The sequence below is a fragment of the Xyrauchen texanus genome, chromosome 25, assembly GCF_025860055.1.
Source record: "Xyrauchen texanus isolate HMW12.3.18 chromosome 25, RBS_HiC_50CHRs, whole genome shotgun sequence".
NCBI classification, from domain to species: Eukaryota; Metazoa; Chordata; class Actinopteri; order Cypriniformes; family Catostomidae; genus Xyrauchen; species Xyrauchen texanus.
Window position 1 is genome coordinate 18097696 of NC_068300.1, and position 20671 is coordinate 18118366.

The 20671-nt window shown below is 36.9% G+C and overlaps 2 protein-coding genes across 2 annotated transcripts in view; one reads left to right on the forward strand and one right to left on the reverse strand.

Moving 5' to 3' along the window:
- Window positions 1-2950, reverse strand: part of LOC127619038 (rho guanine nucleotide exchange factor 25-like) — a 138836-nt gene extending 135886 nt beyond the window's left edge. Inside the window, exon 1 of the mRNA XM_052091760.1 lies at window positions 2506-2950. Coding sequence (XP_051947720.1) covers window positions 2506-2601 — 96 coding nt within the window. The 5' untranslated portion in view covers window positions 2602-2950. The remainder of the gene's footprint in view (window positions 1-2505) is intronic.
- A 5837-nt stretch (window positions 2951-8787) lies between these two features.
- LOC127619223 (photoreceptor ankyrin repeat protein-like) lies at window positions 8788-19713 on the forward strand. Its single transcript, XM_052092038.1, has 5 exons — window positions 8788-8925; window positions 15455-15810; window positions 15927-16056; window positions 16139-16279; window positions 17745-19713. The coding sequence occupies exons 2-5, from the start codon at window positions 15532-15534 to the stop codon at window positions 18503-18505; spliced, it is 1311 nt and encodes a 436-aa protein (XP_051947998.1). The 5' UTR covers window positions 8788-8925; window positions 15455-15531; the 3' UTR covers window positions 18506-19713.
- Window positions 19714-20671: the final 958 nt, after the last annotated feature.

Sequence of the window (20671 nt, forward strand, 5' to 3'; positions counted from 1 at the left end):
TACCTCTCTAGCAGACATCTGCAGAGCGGGGTCTGGGCAACACCCAATACCTTTGCGAGATTCTATAATCTCCGGGTTGAGGCGGTCTTCTACCGTGTTTTGTCAGGTCTGACCACGTAGAACTCGGTAATATGGAACAGCTGACTGGGTGTACCGCTTGCGCGTAGCGCCTTTCCCCTCCACTGAGGTGAACACATGCGCTCTTACTCCCAGGCGAGCCCTCCAGTCGCTGTGTTTGTAGAGCTCCTCCCTGGTCAGGCAGGACCTACCACCGCGCCAATTCCACGTGTGGCTTGTAAGCCCATGAGACGTATTTGCCACATGTTGACCTCCCCAGCCTGGGTCTCCGCTGGGGGGTCAACATGTGGCAAATATGTCTCATGGGTCTCCGCTGGGTCTTTTCCCCATGAAAGAATAGGATTGGAAAAGAACACCTTCCCTGATAGCATCAGCTACTCACGTATTGTCGAAGTGACCGACTTTAAAGGGAATTACAAGTTACAAGTGCAACCTAGGTTCCCTGAAAGGAGGGAACGAGAAGCTGCGTAGCTTTGCCACACTAATAAATCTTTTGCTGTTAAGGGACCGAGAGATGCACTCTCCTCCCTTCTGCCAAAAATGATTTCATTCTGATTGTGTGGAGCTGGGCTCTGTTTTATATGCCTGTGATAATGCAAGTATAAAGGAGGAGCGACAAGCAACACCAGCCAATCAAATTGGCATGATGGTATTATTTTGAGATCACCGCACCAAGGACGACCTCCCATAGCGTCCGCTACTGTCGCAGCATCAAAAAGACTGACTTGAAAGGGAACTGTTGTCAACTTATCTACAAACAACAGAAACTTCAGTTACTTCCGTCTTCTGCCAAAAAAAGAGCTTCTATAACCAGACTTCATAGCAATGCCACAAGCAAGTTAAGAAATAATGAAAGAAATACATTTCTATCAAATAATATTAATAATAATTCATATTTTATTGTCATTATTATTATTATTATTATTACTATCATTATAATAATGTATTAACAAAGCATTATTATTAGGCTATTAATACTGTATATTACAATATTATAAAGTTGAATTGATAATAATCATGAAAAGTAAGCTGACCCTTTCACAAAATGGACCAAACTATTTACAAGGCAGACAGATGCGATGTGTTTGTGATATTTTTTTCCTCTGTGTTTCACTGCTTTATTTGTTTTTTAGTTTGGTTCTTTTTAAGAGAACTCAGTTGTCAATACCCTTTCTAGAACTGTATTGCCAGTCGGCTGTAGAGCATGGGCAAAACATGGTTTCATTTTTGGTTAAAAGCAATCACTTAAATATTGTTGTTTTTTGTTGTTGTTGTTGTTGTTGTTGTTGTTGTTTTTATGTTTACCATATCACTTGCAATATTTTTCAAAATAATCACAATTAGATTTTTTTGGTTAAAATCATTTAGCCCAAACCTACTGAGGCAACCTGACTACATTAGGCACCAACAAAAATACTTTCAAGGATTAGGTCAGGTAGAAATATCACTTTTAAGATTACACTTGCAGGGTAACACTTTTTCAGTGTAACAATCCAGACCTTTTGGCATTTTTGTAAAGACTTTATTTAGTATGTTCATTAAGCCGTTTTCTCATTGGTTTGGTCCCCTACTGTCTTCTGTTGGAAAATACAAAACCACACACACACTTTCATCTAATTATGTTATTCTACAAACTAGGTTAAGGGTTTTTTCCAAAACTCCTAAACTGAGACAAAAACAAATAATAAACAAACTCCTTTAGCTTTCATGCTACATCAACCGTACTTGGTACAGACCTTCAGATTGTTCTTAATTAGTGTGCTTTGTCGGAGGTAAAGTTTTCACACAGCGGGGAATGACTAATTGGAAAAATCCCATATACTTACAATGACAAAGTGCTCATAGGGGCCAAGCTTTTTTGTATAAAAATATTTATCTGTTTAACCATCAAATATCAAACTTCTAGTTTCTGGAATGTAACTGCAAATAATTCCTGCTGTATAGTGTCTTCCCTTTAAGATGTGAATCACACTGAACTCTTACACACATTAATCTCCAGAACTCATGCCATTTAGATTGGATTGTTGTCAGTAAGGTTATCATTTTGCCTCTCATGAGTGAAAAACAAAAACCAAATGTAAGACATGGTGACAAAGACAGGTTAGAGCAAATTTAAAATGCCCGACCATGTGGATAACTTTTGAACAAACAACCCTGTTCTCAAAACCAGCTGGCTTTTATCATTCGGAGCTTATGTGAATCTGTTTGACATATCACTAAGCGAATGCTGCTTACAATAAAAACTAACAACTGTGAGTGCAAACTTTGTGCAAAAAAATGAACAGTTATGGCAGAGAGCAATTTGCATTATTTTAAAATGGTCACATGCAGTCTTTGTAGCATGAAAACTGTTTACAAACTGAGCAACAACAAAAAGTGCAGAGGTGAAATGTCAAAGTCAGGCAGGAAATTTGTTCAGTCACTCACCGACTCCTGATTGGGTATTGCCAGAGAGGTCAGCATATCCGCCATAGCACCCAAAATCTGATCCGTTCTTCCCTGGTTCTTTTGAAGAGCCTTCATTATTCCGTCTATGTGACTCTTTGTCGATATACCCTCCCTCTTTCAAAATCTCTCTTTCTGATGGTTTGTTGTGCCAGTGCTGTTGCAGCCCAGTTCCAAATTGTATGATCCTCCGAAACACGCTTGCAAATAAATAATGAATTGTGGAAGAGGGTGGTCTGTTTTTGTCTAGTTCAAAGTAGATTGTAACAGATGAAAGAGTGCTGTTGTCCAGAGTGTCTTCTGGCTTCTGTGCTGCACACAGGTGAAGTTTTACTGTGGTTTTCAGTCAGGCCTCTCTCTCCCCCTCCTGCCAAAACAGTCCTACAGTTCCATAGAGAGACTTCACCAAAATAAACAGTAAAGATGTATTTTGTCAAATTCTAGTCTTTCTCTCTATCCTTTCCTTTTTATTTTCATTTCCTTTGCTTAGAGATAACTAGCTTGATATTCTAACAGATTATTCTCTACTCCTTGGGTTTTTGGGACCTTTTAGCATAGTGAACTGCACATCTAACCACTATCATGAGTCAGCCTTTCTGGCTTGTCATTGGCTGTGTGAATTTACCACCCCTTTCAAAACTCCTCTCCCCCATTTCAATATCAATTTTATATTCTAATGTGGATCACTTGCACAACAACACACTGATTCTAAGAACGATTCTCAAGTTCTGTCCTCCTTCTCCTCTTTTCTTACTCCTTTTCTTCTTGTACTTCTATTATTTGCTTTATATTCTCTCTGTTTCCCAACTAGCTGGATGACACATGGCTCGTGGCATGGTGTGAGCTCAAAAAGCAAACACAGACCCAAATAAGGCAGCCATGCTGGGTTTAGGGTATCGAGTCTGGCACAGAAGCTGTCAGAGATTATTAATAATAGCTGCCCACTTTAAAACTAAAATAAAGGCTAAGAGGAGGCTAGGGGAGCATTCCAGAAACATCTGCACATGGATCTAATTGATTTGTCAAAAAACTGCAAAAGGAGGCTTTTCTTTGGTATTTGAGTGCATTTATGTGTTTCATTTGCTTTTCTAGAACCTGTGCATGTTCCATCCTTATTATAGCTGCCATAATTCCAGGCTAAACAAGTGACTGTGTCATGATACACATACGTGGGTGGCCCACAATGTATATGCATGTTTTTCGGAGCAAAGCAGACATACACATTCCTAAATCTACCGTTCATTCCCTCTTAACCTGGCCCGGAGTCAGGACACACGTTTATAGTTTTACGAATGTTAGCCTGGTCTCCCTCTTCTGAAACCACACACAAATTTTGGTCAGATATTCCACTAGACAAGTTATTCTTTGATTGTGTATGTTCATGGACACTGGGTGTGAAAGTAGAGGAGGACAGGAAAAACCGGAACGTGATCCGCCTGAGCCCCTCTGAGCTGGAGCCAAGCAGTGTAAAGATGGGCTGTGGAAACATTGCCAAGGGTCTATTAATAACTCGGCACATGCACTGCTTTTGTGACTAAACTTAGAGCTCAGCGACCTGTCCTCTTGCAAATACAACACAAACATACATACAGGCTATTTAACTGGGATTCTGTAACCAGACTTTCAACCAGCTTCATCAACTGAGTTTTGCTAGTAAACATCATGGCTTTCCAAACCATCGCCCAGCATAAACCACACTGGATTAGAGCTGGTCTTTTGAGCAGGGGTCAATCAAATCCTGAAATTATTTTAGACCAGTGCAGCAACAATAACAACAACATATAATTAAATGGAACTTGGCTTTATTTTACTCTGAACATAATAATGAGACTGTGTTATAATTATGATCATGGCACATAATTATCATTACAGTAACTGGCGCGTGCATGTGGGTGGGTGCGTGCGTGCGCGTGTATGTGTAAATACCGTTTGTACTATTGTACAAAAACTGTTTGTACATTGAATGACATCTAAACATTGGCTACTTGCGCAAAAAGCGGTTTGCTGAGAATGGATTCACAAACGGTGGGTCAGAAGTCTCTCCACATCACATGGACGTCTTATTTAAAGTCGTGTCCTCTTTGAAGATTACATAAGGGAAACTTTTAATGAAAAGTTACATATCAAGAATGATAAATGAAAAGTGCACTAAAACTAAGCTTGCCGAAGATAGCAGCTGAACAGCAGCGCTGAGGCTGATTTTGTGATGGTACACTGAGTACTCTGAGAAAACCACATAAACAATACCATCCTCATCTCGTAACAGCGGTTGACGTAATTGTGCAGTATGCTGCCATCTGCTGTTGTAATTTGGGGGGTGGGGAGTATGTCCGGTTGGTTGATTTTTTTTATTTTTTATTATTATTTATTTAATTGTTTATTTTTATTTTTTCATTGTAATTTAGATATTTATTTTATATGCTAAATTATTGTCACATTATAACTTGAAAACGTTTTAGCAGGCCATTATTATTTATATTCGCTACTTTCCAAATGTTGTTTTAGTGTAAATTGTATTGTTTTACCTTTGTCCCTGACTTTAAACAATCTTAAAATATGAAAATCAATCCTAAAATATTAATAATTAAAACAAACCATCTAAATATTTATTGATTTATTTGTATTTATTTTTTTAAATCCACAAATTACGACTGTCCCACCATGATCAAGTTTTGCCCTAAATTGGATACAAAGGGGCTAAAAGTACAGTTTAAGGAAAAAAAATATTTATTTTCCTCTGGTCAAAAATTGTATCAATATTGAAAAATATATAATAAATAAATAAATAAAAAGGCAGCGAGGGAGCAAAGGCTCCCACATACGGGATAAAAGGCCCCCAGGGGGGTTATAGCAATGTCATGTAAATATAGGGACAAGAGTTGCAAAATGTTTCAACTTAGGAAAATATTTCTGAGACATCAAGATGCTTTTCTGAGTAACAAATTATGATAAAACTTATTCTTACTACTAATTCTTATTACTACTTAATACTTATTACTACTGAACAATGCTTATTCAGAAAAGGGTTAACTCTTTATCCTTATAAAGGGTTAACTCTTTTCTGTTATTTTAAATCATATTTGTTATTTCACAACATCTCAAGTGTTTCATAAACAAATTAATGTCCACTGTAATTGGATTAGTCAATGTTAGTCCAATTTGAAAAATTTTCAGAACTATTTGCCCCAATTAAAAAAAACAATGTTTATATAGGGGCCTATAGCCCTGCAACAGGGGGGATTTTTACCCTATACCATCCTTTCACTTATTGGACATTTATTAAAAACATTAGTTTTAATCACCTTCAACAAAACTGAAAATGAAATGTGATAATTTCTGGGATTCTCATTAACTACATAAATTTGAAACGTTTCAAAATTTATTAAATATTTGATAAAATTACCTCAAAATCCAACTTTAGACATTGCATGAGGTGATCTCATGGATCAGGCAAATTTTGTAGTGTAAATAAAATCAAATGTGCCTTTAATTACAGGGGGCCTTTAACACCGTTGTACCCTATACTATACTTTATTTTTACGTTATTGTACTTGTTTACCAAGGAGTGTAAGTGAAGAGCATGCTCAATTAGATGAAATTTTAGAAGTATGCTTCTAAAGTATGTTTCTATACTTGTGAACAGAACATTTTTGTGGGCATCGTTCCCAAGCAAGCTGTAACTTTGTCAAATTATACTGTTTCTCTCCTGTGGAGAGAGCTTTTCTCCTAAATGATCTCCAGGTCAGCAAAGCTTCCTCTTTCTCTCTCTCATTTCCTGAGTTTTTGCACTGCAATAACTCTTCTGCTTCAGGTCAAGAGACTGAGAAAATAACAGTAGCTGCTCCTTGCCTCTCCTCCTGCTTTCTGAATCCAACTAACCCAGCTAACCTGACACTGCTGCTCTAAAGCTCCAACTACCAACAGGTTTGACTGGATTTGCATCCCACTAAACAAACCTTTCAAATAGAGATTAGACATAAACTTGCTGTCATATTTGCAAGCCTGTGTATATGATATTATTATGATCATAATATTATTATAATATAATTAATTTATCATATAAATTTTTTTTTTTTGCGATATTCTGCACAGAGAAGAGATCATAACTTTCACTGAAATTTGTGTTTTTAGTGATTTCATTGTCACTTATAAGGACACACTTGGCCACATGAATGCACTTCTTCTTTCTAACTATAAAAGCTGCTTTTACGTTTTTATGTGTAGACATGTGAAATGAGTGCCCTTTTGTTATACAACAATCTGTTGTAGCATTACTGCAAAATAGAAAGAAATTATACATTTTACAAAATAATTAATCGTTCCATTCTTGTACAATTTCTGCATTGAACGCCCCCATTTCAGATATTTAATTCCAAGGATCTGAAAAACTAGTGTTTAGTGGCTCACCACCAAATAGCCCATTTTACTGGATAAACTTAATTGAATTTGAAATCCATGGGCTGTTTGCTGGTGGTATTATTGTTGTTGTTCACATTTCCATGCCAAGGGTGCAGATTTTGCTTGAACATTGGGGGGCCAGGGGAGGGGGCGTTATCAAACAGAGAGATGGGGCTGAATGAAGCTACAATCACACCCTGTTCTACTTGGATGCCAAACGACACACAATAAAAGTTTTTATGTTAATCAGAGTTCTTTGTCCCGATCGCTTTGTTTCTATATTTGACGTCAGGCCTGGTAACTCTGTCCGCTATATGAACAGGCACCGGTCCAAAATGTGATGCACGGTGTGAGCGCAGGATGATTGCCTGTGTTAATCGACTGCTTTCGGCATCTTTGAGTAAGGTATAACATGTCAGTAGGGCCTAAGGGCAGCTGGTGGAGTTTCTGGTGCCCCCCTCGGGTAAGATGGTGCCCCTCTAGAGAACTGGTGCCCTACACAGACTGTGTAATATGCGTATAGGGGGCAGCGGTACTTGTAGCTACCTTCGGCCTCCTCCATCACATTTTTTGATTGAGGACTCTGGTTCAAGCAAATAAGCCTGGACATTGAAATGCATGATCTTCCACTACAAACACTTCAGACAGGTTTGTAAGTTCTGTTCTCTGGTTTGTGTGCATTATGTTGTGTTTTCTGTTGTTAATATCGATGGTAGTCCTGTTGATGTGAAACAAAACTAGTTTTCACTTGAACGCCTCATCTCGCACATGCTGTGTAACTACTGTTGCTCTCAAGCAAAGAGCTCTAAAGCTCTCGTGCAGATTCATGAGATCAGCGCACAGGAGATCAACGGTCATTTGATATTTTTACTAAATAATACATTCGATTTCAGTTTGTTTCGCACCAAACCTTATCGAATGCTTTCATAACAATCATGAATATCCTGGAATAATTGTATTAGACTTCTGAATAATACTTTTGTGTCCTTTTGAAGCTTGAAGAGGTAGTCACCATAAACTGCCAGTGCATGACATCACTGAGAACAAAATTATTTCACAATTCCTCCTTTGTGTTAAGAAAAAGAAAGAAAGCCATATGGGGTTATAACAACACAGGATTGATTTAAAAATGAATTTGCATTTTTGTGTGAACTAATCCTTTAAAATATCAGGTGTCTTAACTAGTTTCTCCCAATGACAGTAATAGATGAATAAGGAATAAGATTAATTGTTAATTTTATTCCTTCTGATTTTTCATTTGACTGCCTCAAGATGAGTAGAACAAGGTGTTACCTCGGCTTGACTGATATGTTTAAGAATATCTTAATTGGCAAAACTCTCATATTCAGATCTATGGCTATTTAAGGGCATGTAAGACATGGACGGTTTGAAGACGGTTGAAGACATGGAGTGAGCAGGTGATGCGCCATCTATTCCAAGTCACTAGAAAATCAGTTCAGTGCTGTATAATGGCATTTTACAGCAGCAAAGTTCATAATACACTTTTCAGTTGAGGAATCTAAATTAAAAATCTAAAAGTGTTTGTATTGTGTGCAGTAGTAACAATTGAACTTTAATTACACATTAGTTTGTTGCTATCAGTTAGTAAAAAAAAAGGGATATTTTTGGGGGAATAACTCAAAGAGAATGGAAACATGCAGACTCAGAGGAGTGACAAAATCACAGCCACAGACTCCTGGCAGCTGCCAATTCTGTATGTTAATCTGCAAATCTCTTGTAATCGGGATGAGAGGGGGCATGTTGCCTGTCTTAACCGAGCACCTGTGTAAAGATTTGGAAGTATTCCTCAGTGATCTGAGGCCTAAGTGTCCAAGCAGGCTTGGAGGGCTGGGAGGAGGGGACAGGCAGGGACAGGGCTCTGTCCTCAGACAGTCCACAATAAGAATCCTTAGTGGGAGGACTTCACAGACACAGCAGGAGCAATGATCTGATCTCCCAGAGAGAAGTGGATGAAATTAAACCTTCTTCTGAGCACTTTTAATGGTGAGAATCAATTAATGTGTTTATCGACTTATGTGCAAATCTGCATATAGATTTTTGAAAGGCTGGGAAAAAATCTTTGCTTAAAGGCCACATAAAGTGGAGCAATAGAGAAGAACAATTTACATGTTTGTGTAGAAACAAATTGCCAGTATATTATTCAATCTAGTGCTTTTGCTGTACTTCTGTGTTGCATTGGTAACTTTTTAAGGATTGTGGTTTGTAGATTTGTTAAAATAGATTTAGACATCTTTCGACACATTTAGATAGGTCTTTCCCACGACTAAGTCTAAGCAGACTGGTTTTTGATAATGCAGTTTTTTGTTTGGGCTGCCAGTGGGATGTTGTTCTAATTGTAGTGTCTTGGGAGCTAAACCAGCATGTGGACTGAGATCTGGTTCTCAGAGGACAGAATATTTATGTGGCACTAACTGGGAATGTTTTCCCTTCCTTGCTACATCCCTCTGTCTCTTTCTCACACATAAACACACATTGCCTCTCTGTAAGTCAGCACTGGTTGCACTGTATGACCAGTAACAATGACTAAATATAGCACTGTGAGAGCAAAGATTTTCTTATGTTTTTAAATAGGATTCAGACTCTATGGTTAATGTATGGACAAACTTTATCATTCAAACTTCAAATTGGAGTGCTTTTAAAATTGTCAGTGCTACATACACTGTTAAAAGTAGACACCTACAATAATTACCTTAGGAGCTATTTTGACCTGATCTAACCCTTAAGATTACTTTTATATATATATATATATATATATATATATATATATATATATATATATATATATATATATATATACGATAAATGTTAAGAAAACTAGACATTTTAACTGTTCCCACATCCACCACAACCAGTTTAATAAACAGTTTTATATTATAAATTTGTTGACTTGGTATCTGTCCACTGGGAATAGCCATGAGATGTGGTTCATTGAGGTCTATTAAATAAAGAATATTGCATTTTTATTTAGCTTAAAGGGATAGTTCCCCAAACATGAGTATTCTCTCATCATTTACTCACCCTCATGCCATCCCAGATGTGTATGACTTTCTTTTGTCTGCTGCATACAAAGGAAGATTTTTAAAAGAATATCTCAGCTCTGTAGGTCCATACAATGCAATTGACTGGTGATCAGCTCCAAAAAGGAGATAAAGTCAGCTGAAAAGTAATCGATAAGACAGTGGTTTCAGAATCTGGGCACAAGGGTGAGCAAAATGGGAGAATGATAATTTTTGTGTGAACTAACCCTTTAAAGGGATTAGTTCATACAAAAATGTTAAATGTTTCATGATTTAAATGCATCCATATGTTGTCCCTAACCCAAACACATCCTCATGTTGTTCCACTTTGTTGGACTTTCTTTCATATGACACAGTAGGCAATTTTAGGCAGAATATTAGTCTCATTCACCATTCACTTTCATTTAAAAAAGAAAATACATTCAATGAAAATAAAGGGAAGAAATTCAGGGGTGCAAATATGAAGTGAAGGGAAAACATGGTAATGATCCAATGAGGAATGATTGTTTAGTCAAGTGTCAGGCCTTTGCTGACACATAAGCATACACACATGACACATGAGGTTAGAGCTTGAATAACAGATTCTATTCTCTTGCCTTCACTCAATAAAAGTGGAATCTAAGGACAGAAAAACAGTCTATGATATGCTGACTTGTGAAATGTTTCCTTTTTATTTTGCAATATGTTTCAGTTTGGCATACACTTTGGCATGTGGTATGGCATACTCTCTGTTTTGCGGACTGACCTGGTTATCAACATTCCTCATTTTCAGATAGACTGAACAAAAGTTCATAAGTTCCTACTCATTTACTTTCATCAAGTTTGTTGCTTGAACTTCGTGCTTCACATATTCAGCCTTAAGTCAATATAAATTGTGGAGTAAGTATGGTCTCCTGTTTCTTTATTCTAGTCGCCTATAAAAAGCACTACCCCTGATATAGCTAAAGTGATGTTTTTACAAACATTGAGCCAGTTACAGCACAGCTGATGAAAGTTGTATCTTCAGTAGATTATTTTTAGAGTTACAGATTACCATCTGTCAATGGCCAATAAGTTCACCTCAGAGTTTACAGTAAGGCTTTTCATCCCCTTCAGGCCAAAGCCGCTCTATGACGTCAGAATGCTAGGAGTTATAAAGAGTGTAGCTCAGGTCATTCCTGCACTTCTATATGTACCACTATGATGTAACAGTATATCCTCAGTAAAGTGAAAAAATGTACTTCATGTGGTAACATCTAAATTAACTAGTTTTAAAAAACATAATTTGAATTATGTTCAAATATTGAATCAGTTTACACTGATCAAGCAAATATAGCTATTTATAATATCAATTGCAGGTTGAAATTTTTTACAGTGTAAAATTGGCCAAGTAGTAAAAAAATGTTATTCGGAATGCTCTTATTTTCATCTCAGCAGTGTAGTACAGTGCTCAACTTACTTAATTTGGCACCCAAAATAAAACCAGAGACTTTTTGGACTAAAATATTATTACAAAAAGTGGATTTTATGTCAAAGCGGTATACCCGTCTCATACTACCACCAGTTTACATTCCTGAAATGGGACAATACAGCTGCATTCACACAGACAGACAGAAAGAAAATGCCTCCTTTCAGTTCAAACTTGCTGTTTAAACTGCCACAGACTTCTACAAAAGATTGTAGTTCTTGAAACAAAGTTACTTGTGGTACTTCCATCCCTGAAGGAATACAAAGGAGAGTTTCAACGTGGACCCTCTCTGCCTATAGCCGGTGCGTCCTGTGAATATAACATTCATCAACAGGCTATACTGAGCCTAGAAAAACTTGCAGTGCCAAAAGTAACTGGTGAAAGTGAGAGCACAAACCAATGACATAAACAAGGAGCTATACCCAAAGATGCTCGAGACATCAGACTGTCACGAGTATCATATATTGCAGCATTAGCATCATCCACCCCAGATACGGCTTTGACCCGACTAGCCAAAACTGGTATTCTTCCACTGCTGATACATCTTGGAAATATATTTGTACCACTAATGAATGTGGACAAATAAATCCAGAATGTGATCGGACAAAGATCACATCAGTCAGCAGCTAACAGTGCAACTGGCAGGCACACAAGATTGAGCAGGTAGGTATCGGTGTTCTGCTGATATTACAGCCGACCACTCTGATAGTGGGTGACTCCATTATCAGAAACATTGGTAACAGGGCTACCACGGCTACCACTACTTGCTGCCTTCCTGGAGCTACAGCGTCTGATGTGAATAAGGAACTTCAGAACATTCTGATGAATCATAAGACTGTAAATTGGGTTATTATGCATGCATGTGAGGAAAAAAGATTTTCGAAAGGAAGATTGAAGATTGGAAGATTGAAACTTCAGTCATTCATCAGTGGACCGCACCCAGCCCGAGGAACAAATATGTTTTCTCGGTTGCTAAGTCTAAACACTTGGCTACACAAAACCTGCCACATAAGAGGACTGAACTGCATTGATGACTTTAATCTTTTCTGGAGCCTCCACCCAAACAAAGTTGGTGCAAAGTGCTGAAGGACAATATCTACTTGTGCACGTTGCACCATCTGCAACTTGCACAAATCCATTCAACCTTGATGGCACACAATCACCACTGCAGTGTCAGGATGACCAGAGGATCACATTTCAGCACCTGGATGAACTTTTTATTGACAAATCCCACAATAACACAGCGCAGCCACAACATTCACTGCTCAGGGACACAACACAGGCAGAGCCCCACACACAGGGCATACTACATTCGGACTGTGACGAATTAGATCTCCTCTAAGATAAAGGATCCAAGGACAAATTCCTGGAAAAAAGCCAAGGGAGCCAAGATAACATACTTCAGCCTCCAAAAACACCAGAGCTTCAGCCCCTCTCACCACACACTTTCTCCCTCTCGCCAACATCCCCAATTCTGATCTTTTCTAAGAAAATGGAGGAACTAGTGCTGGAAGAAACAGTCCCCTAGATTCTTTGTGCCAGTGCATTAATGAAATTAACAATTGTATGTGTTGAAACTTCCTTCAGTTAAACAAAGGGACTTAATAGTGCCAATGTTTCATTATATTTGGCAACAAAGACAAAAATTCCCTAGGTGAAAACATACCTTGACTCAAGGGGTTTAAAGACAAAAAATCAAGTCAGGAATCTTGGTGACATTTTGTAGTCAGACCTTAGTTTCAGTAGTCACATCAAACCAAAAACTAAATCATCCTACTATAATCTAAAAAAAATATAGCAAGACTTAGATTTTTTGTATCCAGTCAAGACTTAGAGAAACTTACATATTTAAAATACAAAATATAAGTAACTGTATTCCACTACAGTTACAATTTACATAACTGGATATTAGAATACAGTTACATTCAAAAAGTATTTTACTGTAAAAATATTTAAAAATCCTTAAAACAAGATCAGTTTTATTTATCTTATTTTAGAAACAACACTGCATAATATATTTAAGTTTTTAAGTTTTGTCTTACTGTTCTGACAGAGTTTTTATAGTCAAAACAAGTGAAAAAATCTACCAGTGCTGAAGAAGTAATCCAAAGTGTTTATAATATTTTACTGACCTTGAGTAATCTAATGAAATATGTTACAAATTACATTTAACAGCATGTATTCTGTAATCTGTAGTGGAATACATTTCAAAAGTAAACCTCCCAACTCTGTATATTTATATATATATATATATATATATATATATATATATATATATATATATATATATATGTATACTGTTCTATGTCTATGTACAGTGTATATATATATATATATATATATATATATATATATATATATATATATATAGTTGGTAGCTAAAAGTGGGGAGCTCGTGTGCTCAGCAGTATTCTTTGATGTGCAGTGCACTACCAGTGACCAGTTTGGACACACTTGACTGAATGCATGTTTTTTTTTTATGATCTTAAAAACATTTTGATCTAAAGGATTGTGGTTAAATGCTTGACATTTTCAAGCATTGTGCTTTTTAAAAATTAATTTACAAAACTAAACTAAAAAAAAAAGTAATCAAGTGCTCAGAATACGTGGGAATACCTTAAAAACTGGTAAACATTAAACACTGGTAAAAAAGTTGTCTGAGTTCTAATTAGTTGTATGAGTTTGTATGAGTTCTAATTAGTTGTTACAAAAACCTCCTTGACACATTCTAGGAATGTTAATTTGTGGTTGTAAAAAACAAAACTTAAATTATCATTTTTTTTAAACATTAGGAATTGGTTCCCAAATAATTACCAAACAGGAAAAGGAACTGTGGGTTTTATATATATATATATAAAAAAGTGAAACCTACAAAGACTATTCCTAGAACGTTACCTTGATAGCACACTTACAACACCCAGACATCTATATGGTGGGTGTGTGTGTGTGTGTGTGTGTGTGTGTGTGTGTGTGGCGTGTATTTATCACTTTGTGGGGACCAAATGTCCCCATAAGGATAGTAAAACCCGAAATTTTTGACCTTGTGGGGACATTTTGTCGGTCCCCATGAGGAAAACAGCTTATAAATCATACTAAATTATGTTTTTTGAAAATGTAAAAATGCAGAAAGTTTTCTGTGAGGGTTAGGTTTAGGGGTAGGGTTAGGTTTAGGGGATAGAATATAAAGTTTGTACAGTATAAAAACCATTATGTCTATGGAAAGTCCCCATAAAACATGGAAACACAACGTGTGTGTGTGTGTGTGTGTATGTGTATGTTTACATCTGGAAGACACAATTTTTTTAATTGTTTGCTCATCTGCAATACGTCTATAAAGATGTTTGCCAATTGTCTCAGATGTCAATAAGACATTCAGCAGATGTCTTTGAGATGTTTATGATGTTTAGCAGGTATTAATTAGATTGTGATGCTTTCCAAAAGAAAAAATCCAAAACAGACATCTCAGAGATATACATGTGCTGTGTGGGTAGGAATTGTTTTAAAAAAAACAGGAACCACAAATATACAGATAACACACATAGATCTCAGAGATGTTTGTTTTAGATTTTTTCATCTAGAAAGCATCGCAATCTAATCAACATCTGATAAACATCTTAAAAAGATCAGCTTTACAAACATTCTAAATCATAAACATCTCAAACACATCTGCTGAATGTTGAATTGCAGATGAGCAAACAATGTTAAAAATACATTTTCCAGATGTAAACATGCACATCGGGGTGATGTACAGTAAGTAGGCTGTCAGGGTAACATTCTATGTTTTCTGGGAATCTTGATAAAGAGTGGTTAGGCTACTTTGATGAATCTAAAGTTTAAGATAGTTGTGATTTGTTTAACATGTACATAATGTAGTCACTAAATAATTCCCATTTGTAGTCATAACATCCACTTGTGTTATTTCATAGCTTTTATGACTTGGAAAAATGTGGAAAATAGTAATATGAGTAGGTCTGTCCACACTTTTGACTGGAAATGTACATTCATAGTGGGGTTTCAGCTTTGTCTTTTTCTATATCTTTAATCACAGGAGTTCAATGAGCAATGAAGATGCTGATGATGATGAGGTGTCTTGCGAGCTAGTGAGTCCTCGCTCGTGCTGGCCAGATGGCTGAAGTTAAAGTCATGGTGCATGAGGATCCAAATCTGGGCTCTGGTCCAGATGAGGATGCCTCTGAGTTATCTGTTTCAGAGAGTGATTCAGATTCCGGGAGTGTGTTGTCGGATGACTCCGTGCTCCCTGACTATGAGCGGGAAGAAGCCAGTGGAGGCCCTGCCAACAACTTGTACCAGGCCTGTGCCAAGAACAATGCAGCAGCCCTCCGCAGAGTTTTGGAGAGGGGTGTTACAAGAGATGAAGTCATGGAAATAGACATAAATGGCAGGGTAGGGAGTCAGATTCTCTTGATACTAATTAAAAATCATCCGCATAACAGAAATTTGGCAGCAGAGATGGTTTGTATCACTTTATACTAACAAATCTTCTTCCTGTTCTCTGATAGAATGGTCTCATGTTGGCGGTCTCAAAAGGTTTTGTGGACATTGTGTATGGACTGAACCAGTGCCCATTTCTGGATATTAATCACAAGGATAATGATGGCAACACTGCCCTCATGATCGCTGCACAAGCTGGTATGCCTTCCATTAACACGTTAAACAGTTAAATATGAGGCTTTAAAGACTCAAATGATATTTCTCACTGTAACAATTGCAGGTTTTGAAACCATCCTCACCTACATCCTGAACTTCTTCTCTGGGGTGGATATGGAGCTCAAGGATAACCGAGGCTTTACCGCTCTCCTCAAGGCAGTCATGCAGGGCAGCAATGACTGTGTGGCCTCACTGCTCATGGCTGGTATGTTATTTTAGGTATATTATATTTCGTTTATAGACTAGTCAGTTCAGAAAAGTGAGTTCCTGTCAGCATCCTTTAGGCATACTGGGTGATGCGTGAGCTTCATCTCATAAAATCCCTAAAATCATTGCTATAACCAGGGGCGCAACTACTCATTTACGGGGGAGTATGCAATATTGAATTGGCACTCCAGTTGGGCAGGGGGTGTGTGTAGTCCCCTTAAACATTTTCTCCTTCTGGGGGCTTTGTGTGGTGCCCCTATGCACTGTATACATGCATAACATAGTTTTTGCACTTTTGGATATAGATAAGAATTCAAGATAAAGTATCTAAAAGATTCAGAACAAAATGGATACTAAGATAAAAACATAACCCTTTTACAGGTTACAATAATGATAAAAACAAATATGCAACATTCATAAAACTTGTTGTTTGTGTAACCAGTCCTGCTTGACCCACTCCAAATGGGATTTGAACCGGCATGGGTATTTTAGGCTAAATAAATTACACCCAGGATCCAACTTTACATATGCCTAGATTCCCCAAATGCCACTGTACAGTATATTGGCATATATACCTAAAAGTTTTCCTAAGAAAACAATAAGTAGGCTACATTGTCTTAGTAGTGTAAGATATAAGGTAGCATGATGTAGATAACAAAACAACTTTTGAAGCACTGTGATTTATTGATGTGTGACACAAGTGCAAGCTTTTTTAAAAGACAAACCTTAGGACATTTTCTCTTCTGATCTCTTGGATAATCTATTAGCCCTCACGGCGTGTAATGGATTAGCCATGTGTGGCTTATCAGTGTTTATTTAGACCTGCACTGGTGACAATTAAGTACACTTATTACACCTGCAATGAAGGAAGGCAATAGGTGTTTCACTAATCTAAAAACAAGTTTGGTTAATTTTAAGTTTGAAAACAACAAGCTAGCAAGCTAAAGATTTAAATCTGGAAATTCAGTGTCTTTGTCTATGTCTCTCATGTCCTTAATTACATCAGTGATGTAGCCTTAACTTGCAAGAAAACAAAATGTATCTCCTCTACAAAAATCATGTAATAAGGCATATAGATAGATAGATAGATAGATAGATAGATAGATAGATAGATAGATAGATAGATAGATAGATAGATAGATAGATAGATAGATAGATAGATAGATAGATAGATAGATAGATAGATAAATATTCTTTCACAATGTAGAATTTTTATTTTTTATTTTTTTATGGTTCAGACATGATCATTGTGCAAAAAATACTGAAATTGCTAAATATATAAAAACTTTAAATTGATGCTATACACTAAGTGGCCACTTGGTGGGGTACAAATTATTCTTTAAAAAAAATGTCATGTCCTACTAGACACAATGCATTTTAATCACATTAACCCATACTTTCTTAACATTAAGTCACTTAAGAGTGCCAATGTTTACATCTTGTGTATGTTTCTCTTTTTCCAGGGGCTGACATAAATGTAGTGGATACTGCAAGGGGTAAGGGTATACGAGAATGGGCTCTGAAAACAGGTCGCTTTGACACACTACACAGGCTTAATCGACTGCACACGAGGCCTCGGGCAGAACAGTTCTGTGAACAATTTGTCCCAGAGTGGCCAGATCTGAAACAGCTAGTGGCCAAGGCCACAGCCACAAAAAGTACAGGACAGAAAGTCGCCCATCGCCTGAAGTCCACATTCAGGATAAATATTCCACATGACCCCCAGGACAATAGCGTTATGGACCATATGGTGCGAATTACCACAAGCATCCATAGTCCCTTGTTGGTCACTGGATGCCGTCCTTTGTGTCCCACAAGCCCGCCGGAGATTGGCAAGAGACGCCTGGATGTGCCTGTGTCAGGAACCTCTGGCTCTTCTGTTTCACTGGTCTCCTGCTACACTGAATCAGAGCGGAGAGGCAGTGTGCTATCAATGGCCTCCAATGGCATCCTCAAGTTTGTCCCGCGCAGCATGTCCCGTCGCAATAGCGTGTTTCCTGCAGGCTGCATTCCCCAAATCAAAGTGATCAAATCTGGAGAGCCAACACCCAAAAAGCAGAAAAAGAATAAGAAATCCAAATATCACTTAGAGCCACCGGTATGGAAGTACAAGGAGGCTAAAGAGGAGAGGAAAAAAAAGGAAAAGGAAAAAGCAGAACAAGAGAAGACTAAAAAGGAATCTAAGAAGAAGGTGAAAAATGAGAAAAAAGCTGCCAACAGATAAATGATGCCACAAATCTGTCTGCCATCAATTTAGAGCTTTTGTGTCTGCTCTTAGAATATATTTTTAATATTTTTATTAATTTTTTTTGTTAATAGATATACCATTTCACATAATTAATGGCAGAACAAAATACTCTATACATTGGATTCAACTATATACAATGTAATCTGAATATGATTAATACCTATGCAACATCCATTTTCATCTGGCATTTCCTTTACTATTCTTTTTCCTTTATCTCTCAACAAGCCCATACTACTCAATGAGTTTAATGTGGCAACATTGTTCATTTCAAAGGATGACTTTACAATGGACCTTTTTTACAGACTCAAGATTTTTGTTATTCTACAGTCTGTACCGGTGTTATTTTTGTTTGTATTGTTGTTGTAATTTGTTTTTATTGCACTCCACAGTTTGTTGAATAAGGATATGCTATGTATGCATCTGTATGTATGCTGCTGCATAATTAGACATAAATACAATTCCCATGTAGCAGATCTAGACAATCAGAGATGGGAGGAGGAGGGTTTCAGAGCCAAATCTTACAGCGTGCTGCAGTGAAACCGGCTTACTTGCAAACTGAGCTAATTTAAACATAAGGAAAAGAGAGAGTACACAAGTTGATTAGCAACACGACTACGCATTAAAGTACCTCAGCTTAAGCTGATTGGCTTGACATATCACATGGGAGCAAGCTGATTTACTAACAGATAAGAAATTCAAAGAGCCTATCCACGTGCTCCATTCAGAGTTTCATGACCAAATTTAATCATTTCAATGTTCACTTTAAGAGCACTTTAATAGTTTAAACATTAACAATGTTATCATACAGGAAAAGGACAGATGCAATATTTATCTTTCCTCCATGCAATAATTTAAGTGTTCATGCATTTGTTTATAAAATTGTCTCACAGTGTCTCACGGAAAGCAAACTTGCCATTGCATCGATTGTACATTATCAAGACATGCACTAAACTGACTTCATGAAAAGCAAAATCTGTTACATACTTATGCAACTCTGTATTTACATAGTATTATTGGAGAGAAAATTGGTCTATTTCATTAAAGGGATATTTTTAATTCTGTCATAATTTACCTAAAGTTGTTCCAAACCTGTATAACTGTTTTGTTTTTTTGTTTTTATTCTGTGGTGGGTAAATGATAACAGAATTTCCATTTTTGGATGAACTAACCCTTTAAGGAACCATTCTGACTAAATATAAGTTGTTTGTAATAACCTAGTTGGATACAAATAATAAACTATTTTATTTAAGTATGATTTACTTAAAAGGGGCTTTAATTCATTAAAGGTTTAAACGCATCTTTGTGACTAATAACTAGTGTTTTAAACTGTTCAATTTCCATTAAATCAATGGAGGTTGTAAATTAATCAATAAGCTTCTTATGGCAAGGCTATAATTGGACCTGTAAGGTCAATATAAAAGGAGGATGAATGGTCTTGGAAAGTAATCCACTCACTGTGCCATGCTTACATAACTGATGAGATCTTTGGTTTGAGGTCAGGTGAGGTTAAAAGGTATGTATATCAAAATAACAAGCTTTGTAAAAGTATTTTTTCTCAGCATCTTGTCCTCTGGTTCCTTTTCTGAATGACGAATGTTCAGAAATACATTGCACAGTGCTACTAAAACAAAACTCCCAGAGGGCCATACTTCAAAGAGATTTATTTTGAGCTGAATCCTCTGATTGACCTTATGGGTCCTCAACCAACATTTTAAAGCTGAATGTATCTGTTCTCCAAGGCATAGCATAAATGTGAAACTGTATCAATAAGAAAGTTAAGAGCCTAACAGAACTAGACTACATTAAACAAGAAAAAAAAATTACATCCAGCCAGTGATTATCACGAAATAAACCCTTACAGGTTGATTACACTCTTAGAAGAAAAGGTTCCATATAGACCCCAAAAGTGTTCTATTACTCACTTCATATTTGGATCCCTAAATGTTTCTATATAGAAAAGTGTTCTATCAAAAGAATCATAAAGGGTTCTTTGAGCCAGGTGGAAAGGTTCTATATTAAACCTTTTAGGGGTTCTCAGCATGGAACCATAACATTTGTTTTTTTGTTTAGCTTTTAAAAGTATTTTTTGATTTATTACCAGGAGAACATTAATGGATATGCAAATGGAATAGTTAATATACT

What these genes read in the sequence shown, in the direction of transcription:
- LOC127619223 (XM_052092038.1), top strand. Translation starts at nt 15,532, where the DNA reads ATGGCTGAAGTTAAAGTCATGGTGCATGAGGATCCAAATCTGGGCTCT. An exon ending in AAATAGACATAAATGGCAGG is followed by an intron (nt 15,811 to 15,926) that starts GTAGGGAGTCAG and finishes GTTCTCTGATAG; the next exon opens with AATGGTCTCATGTTGGCGGT. An exon ending in GGCCTCACTGCTCATGGCTG is followed by an intron (nt 16,280 to 17,744) that starts GTATGTTATTTT and finishes CTCTTTTTCCAG; the next exon opens with GGGCTGACATAAATGTAGTG.